This window comes from Dermacentor variabilis, chromosome 1 (genome assembly GCF_050947875.1).
Source record: "Dermacentor variabilis isolate Ectoservices chromosome 1, ASM5094787v1, whole genome shotgun sequence".
Lineage (NCBI taxonomy): Eukaryota > Metazoa > Arthropoda > Arachnida > Ixodida > Ixodidae > Dermacentor > Dermacentor variabilis.
In genome coordinates, this window is record NC_134568.1 from 287505999 (window position 1) to 287526246 (window position 20248).

The window sequence follows — 20248 nt, forward strand, 5'->3', positions numbered from 1 at the left end:
TGGGCGTGAGCCGTACATTCACCAGGATTCGTCTGAAATACTACTGGCCTAAGTTATTAGCATCAGTGCAGCACTGCGTCAAGACTTGTCGCGAGTGTCAAAGGCGCAAGACTCCATCCATCAAACCGGCAGGCCTCCTCCAGCCAATAGAGCCACCAAAAGCCCCATTCCAACAAGTCAGTATGCACTTCCTTGGACCCTTCCCGACATCATCTTTAGGCAAGAAGTGGATAGCTGTGGCCTCGGACTATCTGACCCGTTACGCAGAAACTGATTCCCTGTATAGTGCAACGGCTGTCGAAGTTGCAAAAATTCTTTGTCAACAATATCGTGCTCAGGCATGGCGCTCCCACAGTTATTACCGATCGTGGAACAGCCTTTACTGCAGACCTAATGAAATGCTTGTTGCAAATGACACATACTGATCATAGGAGAACTACGGCGTACCACCCTCAGACAAACAGTTTAACTGAACGCCTCAACAGAACACTGACTGACATGCTTTTGATGTATGTCGACGTTGAACATAGGCTGTGGGACGAAATTTTGCCGTACATCACCTTCGCATATAATACGGCCGCTCAAGAAACAACACGAGCCGCTCCCTTTGAACTTATATTCGGGCGAGCAGTAACCACAACTTTAGATGCCATGTTGCCCTTAGATGAAGAAAACAATAACTCATCTGGCCTCGATGATTTCTTGCAAAGAGCCAAGGAGGCACGACAGATGGCAAGGTACCAAATACGCCGCCAACAACGCATAGACTCCAGCCGGTACAACCAGTGTCGTAGTGAAGCTCATTATCAGCCCGGTGACAAGGTGTGGGTATGGGCCCCAGTGTGACGCTGTGGACTGTCTGAAAAGCTTCTGTGTCGATACTTCGGCCCTTACGAAATATTTCGTCGTATAAGCGATGTCACTTACAAAGTGAAATCCACTGGACACGAGAGCCCAAGACGGCGCAACTCTACGGAAGTTGTGCATGTTGTCCGCATGAAACCCTACCAGGAAAGGTCATGAACAACAAAAAAAAATGTGAGAGCCCACAGCAACCCGTACTTCCTCTCGCGCATTGGGCCGATGCGATAAGGAGGGGGATAATGCCGCGACAACTTGGTCACATTCAAGTTGCGCGCCCTTCGTATTGGACACTGTGCACGCCGTACCGTGGTGTTGTTCAGCAACAGCCAGCAATCTTTGTGGCACAGGTACAGTCGACTCCCGTTAATACGAAATTCACGGGGACCGCAAAAAACTTCGAATTAAACGAACTTCCAATTAAGCACAAAACACAAAAAACAGCACTTTATTTGTGGTGAAATCGAGTATTTTCTCTAAGAAAAATAGTCGGTCATCTTGCTTTGCTTCTTCTTGCCGAATCGCGCTGCTGAAAGCAAGTTCTGCATGCTGGAGATGTGGCGGAACGCTTCTTCCACGTTACCTTCAGCGGCAAAGAAGCGCTCCGCAAGAGCAAGGCCCGCAGCTACATCGGCAGCCTTAGGTTGCGGCTTGCCTTCAACGTCATCGTCACTTTCCTGGGTCGCTTCCTGGGGCCGAATAATCTCTACAATTTCGCTATCCGTCAGCGAACCGCACGTTTCGACCGCACGTTTCGACCGCCTTGTCTACGGCGACGTAATCTTCAAGATTGACGTCGCCAAGAGCATCACCAAAATCAGTGCCGTCAAGCTCGCTTGTTGCTGCTTCCTTCGCTGAAATTTCAGAGGCATCCTCCAAAGAAGCTGCCACAAAACCGCAAGCTTGCTTCACATGATCCCATGCTCGCGCCAACATGTGGATGGCACTAAGCAGGCTCACCTCGTACTTTGTGGAGCTATCCATACACAAAATCATGCACTCGAGGAGGTGCCGCCTGTACAGGACTTTAACATTCTTGATGATGCCTTGGTCCGTTGGCTGCAAAACAGCCGTTGTGTTTGCAGGCAAAAATGCGAGGCGTATTGCACTCAAGGCTGGCACATTCACGTGAGCACTGCAGTGATCGACAAGGAACAACACCTTGCGGTTCGAAGCAGCAAACTTGCGGTCCAATTTGCTTATCCAGCTCTTGAAGATTTCGGCCGTCATCCACGCTTTTTTGTTCGCCTCATATTCCACAGGCAACATCTTCACGCCTTTAAAACATCTCGGCTTCGCGGCTTTCCCGATCACAAGTAACCGACATTGTTCCGTGCCAGTCATGTTTGCCGCGATCAGCACCGACACTCTCTCCTTGCTGAGTTTGCCCCCAGCACAGTCGTCGTCCTTGAATGTCAGGGTCTTCTCTGGTAGAAGCCGATAGAAGAGTGCAGTCTCATCTGCATTGAAGATGTCTTCCGGTCTGTATTCGGCGAGATATTCACGCAGCTTTCCGTCCTTCCACGTGGCGCATGTTTCCTGGTTAACGGACGCCTTTTCACCACACACGCTCTTGAAAACCAGGTCATGGCGATCTTTAAAGCGCGTCAGCCATCCATCTGACGAAACGAAGTCATCGATCCCCAACATTGCTGCAAGCATTCGGGCTTTCATTGCAACGATGTCTCCGCTGAGAGGAAGTTTGTTGCTCCTGGCCTCCCTAATCCAAACCAGCAGAGCCTTCTCCAACTATGGGTAAGCGCCGGTGCGCATTCGCTTCCGAGAAGTCTTGAACTTGTCGTTCTCAAATGCATCCATTATTGTGCGCTTGTTGTTGATGTAGTTAGAGAGCGTGTTCGGCTTGATCCCCTACTTCCGCGCTATGTCTTGTTTGGCGGCACCTCCCTTCTAAACTTCCTTCAAAACCTCTACTTTCGTTGCCAGGTCGAGCGTGCGATAAGAGCCACGGTTTGCCATGGCTATAAACTGCGCGACTAGTGTTGGAATCGCACCGCTGGCACGAGTTGTTGTGAACTCGGCGCTGACGCCCGTTGTTGCACCTGGGTCGCAAGCCCCAAGGGTAGCGTTGGCCTGGCGGCCTGGGGTACAACTGGAAGCATCAGAAGGTCCCGGCAAAGCATGAGTCGACTGGTAACAACAAAACAACTTGTTTATTCTAACATCGCAAAGAGTTGGCGGTCAGGTTGACCGAAGTAGAGAGACGGGAGTGCACGTTACTCAACAGAAGAAATCGGAGCCTCTTTTGGTGTCCGGGGGCAGCTGCTTTTATACTCTCGCAGTTGAGGGCAAGAAGGAACCCCTCTATAGACGAGCACGTGACTGTGCCGCTCGGGCACAATGGGATAAGGTGGCGCAGCCGTCGTGTCGGCGCCACTCGGGCACAATGGGAAGAGAAGGTGGCGCATACGTCGTGTCGGCGCCACTCGGGCACAATGGGAAGAGAAGGTGGCGCATACGTCGTGTCGGCGCCGGTCAGACCCCCTCACTTCACAGTTGGGCGAGCTCCTCTCCCCGGCTGCCGCGCTTCGACAAGCGTGGGCACCAACATGCACATACACACACACACGCACATGAAGACACGTGGCATTGGAACATGCCTGGATGCGCTTGGCGGGGAGGCGTAGCGGCGGCGCCGAACGGGCCAAAATGTCTGCCGCTTTGAACGAAGCCCCGGCGTCCGTTGCATCCGCGCCGGCTTTACCGCACGTCGTAGGCGAAACGTAACAGACCGCCCCGCCGGGGGAAGGAGATCCCGATGGTCAGGGGACTGCATCCGCTGTCCGGAGGGATGTCGCTCGATGATGCTCATAACCGAAGTCGGGCGTCCCTCGACGTTTCTTGAGCGCAGCGCACAGAGAAGGCCTCGTTCTCTCGTTCAGGTTCGCACGGGACACTGCAAAGTGACTTCGGGAGAGTTCACATTTTTGTTCTCGTTCCCGGCAAGCGTTAGAACTACGCTGAAACTCAACCGCTTAGTCAGCAAGCACGGCACAATCCTCACTAAGCCCTGCCAGGCTCTTTCCCCTTCTATACCACTGCCTAGTTCCTTACAGTAGTCTAGCAGCACTCAGAACGCGTCCACAAATTGGAAAATTGCACTAGAAAGCATGTCATCACTTTGAAACACTAAACAAAAGCAATATGTTAAAAATCCTGCCTCAGGAAGAAAAACATCAGTAACAAACAATTTTGAGGCTGATTCCTACGTTAGGGGCTTCGACTTAAGCCATCGGCGTTACCGTTGAGACTCCCCTTTTTGTAACGCACCTCAAAGGAATATTGTTGCAAAGCGAGGCTCCAGCGCAGGAGGCGGCCATTTTTGGGAGAGATGGTCTGCAGCCATTGGAGAGGGCAGTGATCCGTCTCAATGATAAACCTCGAGCCGGCTAGATAGCATGACAATTTCTGAACGGCCCACACGAGACACGCACACTCTTTCTCGGTGGCGCTATACGCCTGCTCACGACTGGTCAGCTTACGACTAGCATACAGGACGGGGTGTTCTACTTCTCCATTTTCCCGTTGGCACAGTACAACGCCCATGCCTCGCTCACTAGCATCGCACTGAACAACGAACCCTTTTGTATAGTCTGGCGATCGTAGCACAGGCTGGCTTGTTAGGGCACTCTTTAGGGCGCTAAAAGCTCTTTCCTTTGTCTCGTCCCATACGACTGTTTGGGGCTCTGTTTTTCTTAGAGCATCCGTCAGGGGAGCCGCGATATCAGAGTACCTGGGGATGTACCTCTGATAGTAGCCGGCGACACCTAAGAACGACCGAATATCGGTCTTCGTGCGCGGTTGCGGGAAGTCTCGCACAGCGGCCACCTTTATTTCAGAGGGGCGGCGACGACCCTGACCAATCACGTGACCGAGGTAGACAACCTCGGCCTGTGCTAACTGGCACTTGGGAGCCTTGACTGTCAAGCCCGCTTCGCGCAGGCGGGTTAATACTGCCCGCAAGTGTGCCATATGCTCAGACCAGGATGCGGAGAATATCGCTATGTCGTCTAAATACGGTAAAGCGAATTCTTGCTGTCCCCGCAACACTTTATCCATGAGGCTTGAAAAGCAGTATGGCGCGTTCTTCAAACCAAAACTCAACACTTTAGGACGGAATGTTCCCATTGGTGAAATGAACGCCGCATACCTACTAGCCTCTTCTGTAAGAGGAACCTGCCAATAACCCCTGACAAGATCTAGGGTGGAAATAAACTGAGCGCTACTAACTTTCTCAAGGCGCTCCTCGATGTTAGGGATCGGATAAATTTGATCCTTAGTGATGGAATTAAGCCTGCGGTAGTCGACGCAAGGACGAGGTTCCTTGCCCGGTACCTCAACTAAAATCAAAGGGGAGGTATAATCACTCTCACCTGCCTCAATAACACCGAGCTGTAGCATTTTCTTTACCTCAGCCTCCATAATATCGTTCTGGCGGGGTGACACCCGGTACGCCTTGGATCGTACTGGCTCTGGGGAGGTAAGTTCTATGTCATGAGTAAGGACAGAAGTCCTACCAGGCCTCTCAGAGAACAGACCTTGAAACTCTTGTAAGAGCTGGTGTAGTTCGGTTTTCTGCTCAGGCGACAGCGGTGCTTTACTGATAAGGTCACTAATGACTTGACCGGTGTCTTCCCTGTTCGTCACTGAGCCTAGTCCCGGAAGCTCGACCGGAAGCTCTTCAGGAACGTTTACCATCATGCACACCACTGCTTCCCTTTGTCTATAAGGTTTGAGCAGATTACAGTGGTAAACTTGCTGTGCTTTCCGCTTTCCTGGCAGACTCACCACGTAGTTAACGTCCGACAGTTTCTGAACAATTCGTGCTGGGCCCTCCCACTGCACGTCTAGTTTGTTGTTTAGCGATGTGCGCAATATCATGACCTCATCGCCCACCTCAAAACGATGGGCCCTGGCTGTCCGATCATAATAAACCTTGGCCCTCTGCTGGGCCTTTGCCATTGCTTCACCTGACAACTCCTGTGCCCTTCTTAAGCGTTCGAGGAGCTTAAGCACGTACTCCACCACGACTGGGTCGTCGCCCCTGCCTTCCCACGATTCTCGAAGCATGCGAAGCGGAGATGGCAGCGAGCGACCGTACACCAGCTCAGCTGGCGAAAACCCCGTAGCCGCATGCGGCGCGGTCCGTAATGCAAACATCACCCCAGGCAGACACAGCTCCCAGTCAGTTTGATGTTCAAAACACAATGCTCTCAACACGCGCTTCATGACGGAGTGGAGCTTCTCAACGGAATTCGACTGTGGGTGGTACACTGAGCTGTGTAACAGCTTTACCCCACACCTTTCGAGAAAAGTTGTCGTCAAAGCGCTAGTAAACACTGTGCCCTGATCTGATTGGATTTCCGCAGGAAAACCAACTCGCGCAAATATGGACAGTAGTGCATTGACTATCTCAACTGAGCTGAGTTCTTTAAGCGGCACTGCTTCAGGGAACTTTGTCGCTGGGCAGATCACAGTCAAAATGTGTCTGTACCCCGTGGCTGTTACCGGCAGAGGTCCCACTGTATCAATAACGAGCCGTCTAAAAGGCTCCGTAATGATAGGTACCAATCTCAACGGCGCCCTCGATTTGTCCCCTGGTTTGCCCACCCGCTGACAGGTGTCACATGTCCTCACGAAATGGTCTGCGTCCCGAAAACACCCTGGCCAATAGTACTCTTGCAAGAGACGGTCCTTAGTTTTCTTAACTCCTAGGTGTCCGGACCACGAACCCCCGTGCGACAAGCGCAACAGATCCTGACGATAGCATTGAGGCACGATCAGCTGATCGAACTCCACTCCCCTGCGGTCTAGATACTTCCGGTACAGGACCCCACCTCTTTCCACAAAGCGAGCATTTTTCTTGGCGATGCCTTCCTTGACAATGCAGCGTATGTTTTCTAGGCTGCCATCCTTCTTTTGCTCGGCTATCAAAGCCGACCGGCTGACTTTTAGCAACCTATTAAGTCCGTCTGACGTAGGCGCGATGAGCAAATCTGCAGATAGCTCTTCTAACTTTCCCGCATCGGGAATTTCCTCTCCAGTATCTGGTGCCTTTAACGTTACAGACTCAATTTTATTCAGTTCAGGCGTGCTCTGTATATCAGCTTGCTGCGCCTCTGACCCTTTTTCATTGTTGGACAACGTCGGCCCCGCAACTACCGCCTTTGCAGCGAGCTCCCGAACCTTCGATCTGGTTAAGGCCTGAACGCTAGCCTCACCAAACAAAAGCCCCTTCTCGCGCAGGAGGTGATCGGACCTGTTCGAAAATAGGTACGGGTACTGGGGTGGCAGCATAGATGACACTGCCGCCTCCGTTTCAAGCGCTCCGAAAGGTCCTTCAATAAGCACTTTTGCTACGGGCAGGCACACGCTATGAGCTTCCACGGCTTGCTTGATCCATGCGCACTCGCCCGTGAACATATGGGGTTCTACGTAAGACGGGTGAACTACATCCATTGTAGCTGCGGAATCGCGAAGCACTCTGCACTCTTTCCCGTTCACGAGGAGGTCTCGCATGTAAGGCTCGAGAAGCTTCATGTTCTCGTCAGTGCTGCATAATGACAAAAACACAACTTTTGGTTTTGTTTCCGGACACTGCGCCGAAAAGTGACCCGGCTTCTGGCACGTATAACAAACGCGCGCTTGCCTCGTCTCGAACCGCTTTCTGCGTTCGGCTTCGGCTGCTGCCGTCTCCTTAGGTTCGGTCGCACTGCTTTCACTCGTATCCGCACTACGTGTGTTCCCCTTTGCTCTCATGGGTGTGAACTTTGGCCTCTCAAACTTCGAGCCAAATTCACCCTTTTGACCGTCCTTAGCTCCGCGAGCCCGACGCGTCACAAACTCCTCGGCTAGCTCAGCGGCTTTAGCCACCGTACAAACGTCTGGCCTATCCAAGACCCAGTACCGCACGTTCTCAGGTAACCGACTATAAAACTGTTCTAGCCCGAAACACTGCAGAACTTTCTCGTGGTCACCAAACGCTTTCTCTTCTTTGAGCCATTCCTGCATGTTTGACATAAGCCTGTACGCAAACTCTGTGTATGACTCACTTCTGCCTTTCTCATTTTCCCGAAACTTCCGACGGAAAGCCTCTGCTGACAGCCTGTACTTTTTTAGCAGACTCGATTTCACTTTGTCGAAATCCTCTGCCTCCTCTCTATTCAAGCGAGCGACTACGTCGGCCGCCTCGCCGGGTAACAAAGTGAGCAAGCGCTGTGGCCACGTTTCCCGAGAGAACCCCTGCTTCTCGCACGTTCGCTCAAAGTTAACCAGGAACAAACCAATGTCCTCTCCAAGCTTAAACGGCCGCATCAGGTCAGTCATTTTGAACAATACGCGTTCTCCTGCACCGTGTGCCTGACTTCCATTACGAGCGCGTTCCATCTCTACCTCAAGACGCTTCATTTCCAAAGCGTGGTCGCGCTCTTGTTGCTCTCGCTCTTTCTGTTCTTTACGTTCACGCTCTTCTTTTTCTTTCTGTTCTTTAATTTCGCGCTCCTGTCTTTTTGCCGTCTCCCTCTCCTCAATGGTCTCAAGGCATTCCGACAGCTCGTCATCCTCAGCTTCTAACTCAAGAATAGCCCTTAGCAGTTCAGGTTTTCTGAGTTTGTCTGAGACATCCAGACCCAACTCTCTTGCAAGCTCCAGCAATTTCGGTTTGCGCAACGACTTCAAATCCATGGCTGCTCTGAATGCTGCTTTCTCTACTGCCTATTATTGTCTTGCCGCAAACTAATCCGGCAGCAACGACAACCACAATTACCAGCTCTGTTTCTGACACTAACAAAAGCCTGGCAAAACTCAGAAGAAGAAAGTCCCGCACTCACCAAACCTCGCAGCCAAGAATTCAGCGCAGTCGTTCCGCTGCAGGCAACCAGTCATCACACAGGGCTCGTTGCACTGCTCCCGGATGGTCGTTGTGCTGCTCAGCATACAGTCAACTGCATATCTCCGCTGCTGGCCTCCGTTGTCGCGATCTCACCGCTGGCAGACAGTTGTTGGAATCGCACCGCTGGCACGAGTTGTTGTGAACTCAGCGCTGACGCCCGTTGTTGCACCTGGGTCGCAAGCCCCAAGGGTAGCGTTGGCCTGGCGGCCTGGGGTACAACTGGAAGCATCAGAAGGTCCCGGCAAAGCATGAGTCGACTGGTAACAACAAAACAACTTGTTTATTCTAACATCGCAAAGAGTTGGCGGTCAGGTTGACCGAAGTAGAGAGACGGGAGTGCACGTTACTCAACAGAAGAAATCGGAGCCTCTTTTGGTGTCCGGGGGCAGCTGCTTTTATACTCTCGCAGTTGAGGGCAAGAAGGAACGCCTCTATAGACGAGCACGTGACTGTGCCGCTCGGGCACAATGGGATAAGGTGGCGCAGCCGTCGTGTCGGCGCCACTCGGGCACAATGGGAAGAGAAGGTGGCGCATACGTCGTGTCGGCGCCACTCGGGCACAATGGGAAGAGAAGGTGGCGCATACGTCGTGTCGGCGCCGGTCAGACCCCCTCGCTTCACAGTTGGGGGAGCTCCTCTCCCCGGCTGCCGCGCTTCGACAAGCGTGGGCACCAACTTGCACATACACACACACACGCACATGAAGACACGTGGCATTGGAACATGCCTGGACGCGCTTGGCGGGGAGGCGTAGCGGCGGCGCCGAACGGGCCAAAATGTCTGCCGCTTTGAACGAAGCCCCGGCGTCCGTTGCATCCGCGCCGGCTTTACCGCGCGTCGTAGGCGAAACGTAACACTAGGTACAGTCAATTCCGAATCACTCGTGGAACAACCTAGCCTACGAGCTTCCCGCACAAAGGCGCTCGACTAACACGCGCCTCGACATACGCTGCGCACGCTGCAAGACTAATCTCGCACAATCTCGCCACTGCCAGTATGCAGCGCTGCGTGCACCTATGGCACCCGCGTGGCCTCTGCGATCAGCTCTGGCCACGCGCGGCCGCCGCGCGTGGCCTCCGGCGGGAGCCGCTTCGCCTACCGCCGGAGTTGATCGCGGAGCCACGGCAGCAATGAATAATCGCGCCGCTCCAAGAAGGATGGCGTTGCGGGCGGCTGCGGTGGCGATGACACCAACGCGGAGCACGGAACATTTGCAACACTTGAAAAATTGCACATTCTACCAAAGAATGACGGTCACCTCGAGGATCCCGGCTGAAAATTAACTTCCAATTAAACAATATTACTGGATGAGGACTTCGAATTATCGAGCGATTTCTTCTATAGGATTACATGCAAAACTGACGGGACCAGCACTTCACTTCTAATTAACCGAAAATTCCAATTAAGCGGCTTCGAATTATCGGGAGTCGACTGTAGCCGGTTGGACCAGGCTTGCATGCGCCACGCGCACGAGGTGTCACGCGAGAAGAAAGAGGAAGACGGTTCGAGCCAGTTTGAGAACGCGACTGCCGCGGATTTCTTCACAACCGCAGTGACTTTTATTTGTGGGCACAAGTTTGCCCTTAATAAATACCGTTGTTTTATTAACATCGTTGCAATTGCTATTGATATAAAATCATATTGGAATAGTTTTCTGTTATACCAGCCCAGAGTCGATTGTGGCTCTCTTGGTCTGCGGTGACATATGGTGACCCAGAATCATATGTTACCACGTCGATCGATTGAACCGCATAATTTCAGAACATTTCCCGCTATCGTAATGAGCGTCGGTGCAGGAATATATAGTTCTGTTGTAGGGCCACCAATGTTTTCGACTTTACGGGAAAGCATGCACTGAGCCGCCAATCGGCCCACTCTTCCATGTTATTGTGAGAGCAATTATATCGACAAGGCGCATTTGTTCCGTTGCCGTCATGTTCCATAAAAAGTCCAACCACAATAACATCGTCGCCTAGAGCCGTATGCTGTTTGTGCGGGTAGAACTTGTGAGGGTCACCCGACGATCGTGGCTCAATCTGGGGCACACAATGGAGGAAAGCGGAGAGGGAGCGTGCCATCTACCGTTGCGTGCGAGACGCCTGGGGGAGGGAAGGGGGGCGGCGTGCTACTGCAGCGGCAGCTGCGTATGGCGCGCAGGCACCTTAACTTGAAAGCGATCAGCGATGTGGACAAAGTGGGTCTAGTGCTGGTACCTTCGTGTGAGCTGTGCTTTCGACGCTTAGTTAGCGTTGAAGCGAGAGGCAGCATGAAGGTCAATTCACTTGCCACACTTTCCCACTCCAGCCTTTTGACAGCAAGTTTCTGCAGTCAAGTGATATGTGGTCACGTTTGCTTGTGCGCATGTGACACTATGCTTTTAACTTTGTTAGTAGGCTAATGTTTTACAAGTTCATACTGCCGATAAAACTACTATCCATACTTCGTATAGCTGTCTACTAATTTGCTATCACAATCGATGCTTCGCCCTTCGGGCGAAACTGCGACTTTTTTCTAGTGTGCTATAGCTATAAAAAGCGCTTCTACCTCCCCGCTTTTTGATTGACTTGCGGCAAGGCGAAACTATTTCTGTTATTTAAAAACGGTTTTCAATAACCCACAATAGTTCATAACTTTCGCTTCTTTGTACGATCTGTTGGTGAAGCGCATTTCTAGGCTCTTCACCTATACTTTTGAGACATTAAAGAAAAAAATATATTTATAAAGGACGTCTTGGGCTACTTTCCGAAATTTCAGATTCACTATTGCAGAATGCATTTCTTTCTTTTTTTTTTTGCTACCACTAATTAAAAATTTACAAGCACTATTGCCAAAATTTCCATGCACTAAACAGTTTCAGTGTCAGGGTAATCTGCTTCAAAATTCAGCTTAAGACATTGCTTAAGACAGTTGCAGTACAGCGCTCGTGTTGGTTTATTCTGTGTTCCATCATGGTTTCGAAGTGTGCTGCCATATTCCTTATTCCACCAGAATTCAGACTGGTCTGCTCCAAACTGCTTCAAAATTTTTTTTTTTATCTTTTTAGGTTGCTCCAAAATGAAATTTAGTCTGCTCTAAGCTACTCCAAACTGCAATTTTACTTGCTCCAAAAATTGCTCCAAAATGACTTTGGGCAGTCCCACCCCTGTTTAGCGCAGGGAACCATAATGTTTTGAATTTAATGAAAAGTGCCTAGAAACAGCTTTCGTCTAAAAATACCTTGGGTACGAAATAGCATGACTGTAAAAATCTCATGCTAGAAATTTCTTGAAAATGTTTTGTTCCAGCATAGTTAGCAACCACTAAAAGTTACTTATGAGGCTTACCCTTTTTTTTTTGTTACATCATTCCTAGTAATTATTCTGTGGAAACCTGCAAGGTGGAGATAAGTAAGTAATTAAGGGGAAAATGATACTTCCACCCAATTGTAGCGATTGCTACAAAGCATTACTTCTACAAAGCATGTATTAAGATTGCGACAGAATAATTATGTCAAAACTCTTGTCTTTGCTTTGAGTTGTTGACAAATTCGACTTCGCCCTGCCATCTGCTAGCCGCCTGGTTAGCTCACATGGTAGAGCGTCTGTCCCAGAAAGGCGGTGGTCCCGGGTTTGAGTCCCGGACTAGGGCGAATTTTTCTTCAAGTACGAGGCTTTTCTTTCGAGGAACCGTACTGGTTTTCTTTGTAGCAATCGCCACAATTGGGTGGCTGTATCATATTTCCCTTAATTACTTCTCTCCACCTTGCGGGTTTCCACAGAATAATTACATCAAAACTCTTGCCTTTGCTTCGAGTTATTGACAAATTCGACTTCGCCCTGCCCTCTGCTAGCCGCCTGGTTAGCTCAGATGGTAGAGCAGCTACCCTGGAAAGGCAGTGGTCCTGGGTTCGAGTCCCGAGCCAGGACGAATTTTCTTCAACTACGAGGCTTTTCTTTCGAGGAACCGTACGGGTTTTCTTTGTGGCAATCGCAATCGCCACTATTGGGTGGATGTATCATTTCCCCTTAGTTGGTCATTCCTAGTCTGCTAGAACCAGTGTGACCCTGTTGGCACAAAGGATGTGCAAGCCAGTGGCACATTTTACTGCATCTTTCCTTTTATGTTTTTCAAACTGGTTGTTTCCAGGTCTAAGTGCACAACTTCCTTAACTCACTTGGCTTGCTCTCTTCAAAATTCTACTCTTCATAGTTCTGCTAGGTGGTGCTTGCTTATGTTACTGTTATTCTCTTGCTCTGTACATTTGGCTTCAGCTGTTCATGATATTAAGATGTCACTAGCAACTATTTTTACCCTGTGATGTCAGTCATAAAAGGAGACAGTTAAGGACAGCAAAAAAAGGGGGGAGGGGGATGCTTGCAAGACATTTGAGTGACATCAAAGATTTATGTTATGCATCAGTGGTGATCTTCACTGTATGGTTTGTTGATTGGTGTGTTTATATTTGCTGCGTTCCCAAAACTTTTCTGACTGTTAAGCCTTTTTTTGAGAAGGTTGGAATGTTAGAAGTTGGCATCATGACAGAAGAAATTGGAAAAATGTACCACCATGAAATCTTTGGCTCCCTTATGAAATCCTTGCAACATCTTTATCAAATGAGCATTGCCTGGCATATTCTGGTTGACCTGGTTCATGCAGCACTGCTATCTGAAAGCCAAAATTATAAGATGCTGCTCCTATTCAATGCAAGTTTTTTGTATGGTATTTCCATGTGCATCTGGCCGTTTCTTTTTTTTATATATATGAACCGAAAGGAGATGTTGGTGCCAGCTACTTTTGCAGGGCAAGCAAAACAAAAGTGTAAGAAGGTGATATGTGTTGGCAACAACAAAATAGTACTGTAGACTTCCGTTAATCCCCCTTTTGCGATGCATGATGGCACCATCGTGCGGTGTCCACGAGAAACAATTTGGCAGGCACCGCTGTGTGCTGTGACAGCCTCCCCACGCGAGACTCATGACCAACCAAGCATCATGTGTGACAAGACCGAAACAATGTGTACGTCATAGCCGTTAGTGAATTGTTTGTACCCGGAGGTTTCTTCAGCATGACAAACGGCTGGAAAAAGAACTTCGGCAACACTTAAGCTCCTTCTTGACCTGAAACTGCTGCACCTGTGGCATAAAGGAATAAGTAATAAAACAGTACGAGTACGTACACAAACGTATAATTTGAATAAGACATGAGGTGTAGTTCTTGGGGCAAATATCACATTTCGCCACTGCATGTCTTGCGTTATGGTGTGCCATAGTGTGGCGTACATACACAGGCAATGGGGAGGCCAACAGAATGCCAATTTGCATATGTTATTTACCCACATAAAGTATGTGTACATCTACAAAAATGCCTAAGAATGGTCGGAATCTCCAAAATTGGGGATACCTCCTGTTTGTGGGGGCGCCTGTCTTCCCCTTAGAACGCGCCGAGGTACGAACAAAGCGGTCGACGGCATCCTTTCATTTAACTGGTCCGGGTTCACAAACAGCGTCGGTATGAAATCCAGATGTCTGGGTAACAGTGAAGGCACCCCTGAAATATCAAATACACAATAAGACACGCCACTCGAGTCTAGAAGACGATGCACGGGAAAATGAGCCTTAGTACATACCGTACTACATCACGATTTGCTAAATGAACCTAAGCCTTCTGCAAGTAAATATTGCTTTCTTAGTGCCGACAAGAATGACGAAACTACAACTAGCAACGATTGCTAACTAGCACCATCAGCTACTTCCACAGTGCACACTGTTTCCCACGTCAGCCCAGCAGTGCAGGTGCGCTTGGCTCCGACAGATAACTACATTGACATAACGAGTGTTCGGTGAGCGTTTATAAAGCTGTAAAGGTTCACGATGTGAAGTTGCAAAAAGAAGTGTTTTAGCGGCTGCACAGAGAGGATAAAAAAAAAAAATTGCGTTTCACTCAGCTGGCTTGCGCGAGCTCAAAGATTGTTTGTTTCGCTAGCTCAAACATATGTTTTCGTCCTTGTCGCGATTAGACGTATGAGTCAGTAACCACAAAAACAGAGGTAAACTACATATGCCTGTCCTACCTGTCACAAAGTGCTTCCCGCACAGTCGAGAATGCTGCTGACGGCTGCCATAGACGCCCTTGCACATCTTGCCGCTTCACAGCCCTAATCCAGGCTTCATGGTGCTGTCGATCGCGTTTTATCCATGGAAATCGGAAAAACTGCACTGTTCTGCTGGGATGATCACGAGAGGTACAGCCGTAAGCGGCACACGACATTGGCATCCCGCCAAATTTCGATGGCACTAATGTTCGAAAGGTGTTCCGTGTGCGCGGCAGCGGGAATGGCGTGGCTGACAAGTGAGTGAAGAAACTTTATTGGTGCTCTGGCGAGGACGTGAACTTGTCGCGCACCCGGCTAGTCCCACGTCGGGATCGGCAGGTCTAGCCCACTGGCTCGGTCGCGGGCATGCTGGACAGTCAGGATTTGCTTGTCTAGAACGAGGCTACGCAGAAGCGAGTCCCACTCCTCCTTGCTGAATTTAGGGTATCGCGACCTGCACTCCCAGAGCATGTGCGCTAGAAGGAGGTCTGCCCGCTGGACAGGCAGGCTTCGTCGCGATATGCGTCGGGGTAAACTTCGTGTAGCATGGCCAGACACGTATATGTGCCGGTCTGTAAGAGTCTTAAGAGAAACGGCTTGCACCCTATTCAATTGACAAGTGCAGCGCCTGCCACAGCCGGACTTGACTCACTCGGAGGAGAGAGTCGAGTCTGGCCGTGCGCCTACAAAATCGCTTCGGTCCTCAGCCACTAGGGAGGGCACTGCGCATGCCCAGTTTGGCGTCGTAAAAGGCGGATTCGACTCCGGTTAATCCGAATTTTGCTAAATTTGATTCTGACTGGAGGTCCCGACATGGCCATAAATTTCTGGGGGCCCTAACTTCCATTAATTCGATCTCAAAATTGACTTTCGCCGGATAATTCGAACATGACTGGTCAGCTTCGCCGCAACGCAACCGTGGTATGCGGTGAAACATGTGAAGACTGGATAGGGGCCACTATAGGATATTCTTGTGTAGGGGCCACTATAACAGGACATATTACGTGCAAACGCGCTGTCTGCAGGTACTGAGAAGCGGAGAAAAACCATCTGTGTTTTGGGAAAGCTACCGAAAAGGAAGGCAGTAAAGGGAAAAACTCCGAAAGTCGAGGGTACGTTAGGGCCAACAAAAGTGCGGGGGTAAATCTAAAACTCTGAAGATTTGCCAGTAATCTTGTTACCTGTCACAGTGTTCGTACTGTGACAAGAAACGGCACGCGTGTGTATAAATTAAGGAACACGGGCAATGTCCTGTAAGAGGGACACATTTCCCCTGTTTGCTATGCTTTACTGCATAACACAGCTGTATTGTGGCGAAATTAACGTAAAACGCAAATTCTGCAAAGTGAATCAACCGCGTGTCAGTGTTCTTTTCTGTATAAGGATCGACATTTGGGGGAGTTGGCACTGGTTGAACATCTTGAAAGGGCAGCGCTGCCCCTTCAAGTTGTTATTTGCTGTAGTTTGTTTAATTCGACCCGCCGGATAATTCCACCATTTTCGTCGGCCCGTCAGGGTCGAATTAACGGAAGTCGACTCTACTAACGTTTGCACTGTTCTACCCACAGAAGAAGGTAAAAGGACACTAAGAGACATAGCACAGTCTGCAAACTAGTTTTGGGTGTGTGCTTGTTGTGTGTGTGTGCACTTACAAAACTGTTGTCAAGATGTAAATTCCGGAAAAGTGTGCAAGGAAATATGCATACGTAAATCATGTGAGATTTTGCATTGCGCTGTCTAACAAAGTAACATTTGTTTTGCAGGCTACTGATCCACCCGAGTCAACATTCAAGAACTTGGCTCCATCTCGGCAACGATACACTATACTGAAGGATGAACTGTAGTAGAGCTATCAGAGAGAAACTGTACAGTCCGACTAGTGGTCACTGCATTTTTCTAGGGCCATGAGAAGTAAAGAATGTGGAAATAGCTACGTAAACATTTCTTTGTGCTCTGTATAATTTTTTTTCTCTCTTTTAAAACATTTAGTTACAGACCTGTTGTATTGAGCACAAAATGGTTTGGAAAAAGAAATAGAAAATTATGTTTTATAGTTTGTTTTCAGTTATATTCTATGTTTACTACTGCCGAGAGGTGCTGTGATGCAAATGGTGTGATTTTGGCAACGTACACGTGGAATACATGTCCCTTCTTCATTCCGTGATTCCATTGGCTCATGCTCATTTTTAAAGAGTTTTGTAGAGCACATCTGTTTTGAAATTGTTTAATTGGCCACTTGTGTCTATGTTGTGCAATATTTGTTGCATAATTATTGAGGAATGTGGCTATTGCTCAGAGTGCAGAATTTGGCACTTTTGTTTTCTTATGGTGTTTGGTTTTTATACTTTAATACAGGAACCGTATTGGGTTCATGAGTTTTTTTCAAGTCACTGATGTGAATGTCAGTCACACCATTTTACCTATTTTTTTCCCTGTGTTGTTAGCAAACCTGTCATCACATGCACGCATGTAAAAACTCGACTCTGCATAGCATTGCAAAAGAACGAAGGAGCGTGAAAAGTTGTGCTTGTTTTTGTACAGATTGTCGAGAGTAATATTACTGGTACACTAATTTAGGTGGCTTTAAATGGCGGCGTAGCATACATGATTTGTTGTGCTCTTTACGGCACCTTTTTAACATTCTGACACATAGATTGATAAAATTGCTGAATGTGATGCAGTGTTAAGGAACCAAGTAGTGTGCTTTTGCAGTTTGCACGCACAAAGTACTAACGAATGTTTTGATTTGATGCTGGGCGGTTCAGTAACACTGGAATGTTGAATAATGAGAAGTGTTATTTATGGCTATCCATCCTCTGTAGTTTCTTTTTTTGTTTTTGTGATAAAAGATCAGGTGCTCACGTGCATAGGGCAGAGGTCATTTAGCCTACCAGAGCTGCCTTGCTTCCATTCAATATTCCTTTGTAGGAAAGCACCACTTATTTGCAGTAACAGACAAACATATCAGTTTTTGGGCTTTGTTATGTCTGATCCTAAAGGTCTGTAACAGTGCATCATTGTAGCTTGGTAACATTTCATCCTGCAGCATAGGCTTGTCTTGGATGGCTCTGTCTTGAAAGTGGCCCTCCTCTTCAAACCATTGGCACAGGATGTTTTCTTGGCTTGCCAAAATTGTTAATTTTGCTCATACGCAGAGTCTGTTTTTCAGTGTAAACAGTACGATTATAGGCAGTGCTTTCTATAACTTCGCCCCCCCCCCCTCCCCACCTACTTGTTTTAATGGGTACAGTTCAAATTTCCAGCAGCATTATATCTTTTTTTTTTTCAATTTTTTACATTTAATTGGGGTCACATTGACCTTGTGCTGGCAAGCATAAACAAAGCCAGTTGCTACTGCAGAATTTTTATCTGCCAAATGTACTGGTAACCAGTGAAACAGCTGTGAAGTGAACTCTGGAAGGTGGTTCCTGTTGCTCAGTAGTTGCTTTGCTGCTACGATTGGGGATCTATTGTCACATTTTCTCCATGGTTTTGTGTAATGTACAGATGAATGGGGGAAACTGTGCTGGTTTAACTGAGTTTTTTTTTATGCCAACTTGCGCTAATTTGAGATAATATAAAGAAAGGAATTGCACTGTCTCAAATGGTCTGGAGGTGGTCACCCTAGTCTCAACTGTTGCAATTCAAAACTGCCTCGACTAAGGTTCTGAAGTGGTAAATATACAAGCATAGCTTACTCTTGGTCTGCACTTTCACAGAACGGCCAGTCACTGTTTAGGAGCCTGACTTGACACTTGGTTGATCACCTTCACATCATTTCAGACTGTGTGTCTATTTTGTACATGTGGCCAGATGGCTATGTTGACCACCTTTATAGCTTGGTGAATAATTTGAGAGGCTTGTAATTGTGGTTCTCTGACCAGAAACACACTGTTACCTCTCCTGTCTTGAATGAATGTGGTTTTGTGCTTGCTGGGCACACCGTCACTTTGTAAGATAAAGAAAACTTCGATAATAAATGTTTGTTGGGGGCTCATTGAGCAGTTGTTTTGATGCCTTTTAGCTGTTTAGCTGCCCAAATGTAGCAGCCATCAAAGTGCTCTGCACTTTTTACTTGTGCACAATTTACTGCAACTTCTGAATTTGGCATAAGTACTACTCTACATGGCACATGGCTTGAAAAAAAAAAATTGTGCAATGATGGCATTTTCTTTGTACTACCATATGGGGCAGGGAACTTAGAGGTTAACGAAGAAGCTTGCAAAGAAGTGAAGACTATGCAACAAGCAATGGACAAAAAAATAGTCATAACATTAAGAGACAGGAAGACAGTAGTGCAGATTATAGAGCAGATGGGGGTAGCTGAGGTTCTAACTGACATTAAGTGGAAGAAATCAAGTTGGATAGTTCATGTAATGTATAGGGCATATAAACAGTGGTCTAATAGTTACAAAATGGGTGCCAAGAGAACTGAAATGCAGTTGAGGATGCCTGAGAAATAGGTGGTGTGATGAAATCTGGGAATTTGTAGGCATAAGGTGGGGTCAGCTAGTGCAAGGTGGGTAATTAGAGATAATTGGGAGACTCATTCGTTCTGCAATGGACATAAGTTGATACATCACTCACAAGTTAGCATGATGATTGCATCTAGTGTGGGCAGGGAAAGAACTGGACATGTGCTGGTCATGGTTGCACGAGCAATTGTCGATTGCTGTGCGAGGATCTAATGAAAAAGTGGTGTCACCTTTTCTGTTGCATACCCGTGTATTTGGGACATCAGGTTTAGTTTGCCTGTTCCACCACTCATATCACTGAAGTGTTTTTTGTCACTTTATTAGTAATCGTCACACACCTTCAATATCTTTTGTGCGGAAGTTGCTTTCTTAATTTCATAATTTATGTTCATTTCACTTTGTTCACACCTTGCCCGCTATGCATTGGTTTCACTGCATTGTGCTTTGTACTTTCGTGGCAGCTTGAACTTTGGCCGGAGTTTAAGGTGATCTTTCATTACTAGCTTAAAACTTTGCTGTAATGTCCTGGTTGTTTACATGCAGAGTATTGGGTAACTACCCTTGTGTAGACCCTGTTATTTGTCAGTTGATCAGAACGGCGAATGTAGCTGCAGGAAAGGCAGTTTCTGGGGTAGGGAAAAAAAGCAGGGTGCCTACCAACCTGGAAAACCGGGAAAACTTGGAATTCTCAGGGAATTTGTCCTTCTATCAGGGAAAATTAGCTGTAACTTTATTGAAAGGGAACGAAAGTCGTGTTAATGCTGGCTCCAGTAACAGAGGAATCGCAATGAATCGTCATTGACGCCGTGTCATCGGCACGAGGTATTGCCAGAGTAGTTAACGACCGATTTTCCAGACGCCCGATTTTTCGGACATGCCCGATAATTCGGACGTCTTTGCGGCACCACCATGTACTCCATATAGTCAATGTAT

At 48.2% G+C, this 20248-nt stretch overlaps 1 protein-coding gene across 1 annotated transcript in view; it reads left to right on the forward strand.

Annotated features, from left to right (window-relative positions):
• The window catches only part of ERp44 (Endoplasmic reticulum protein 44), a 51286-nt gene extending 32445 nt beyond the window's left edge, over positions 1–18841 (forward strand). The window contains exon 12 of the mRNA XM_075677655.1: positions 16604–18841. Coding sequence (XP_075533770.1) covers positions 16604–16684 — 81 coding nt within the window. The 3' untranslated portion in view covers positions 16685–18841. The remainder of the gene's footprint in view (positions 1–16603) is intronic.
• The last annotated feature ends 1407 nt before the right edge of the window (positions 18842–20248 follow it).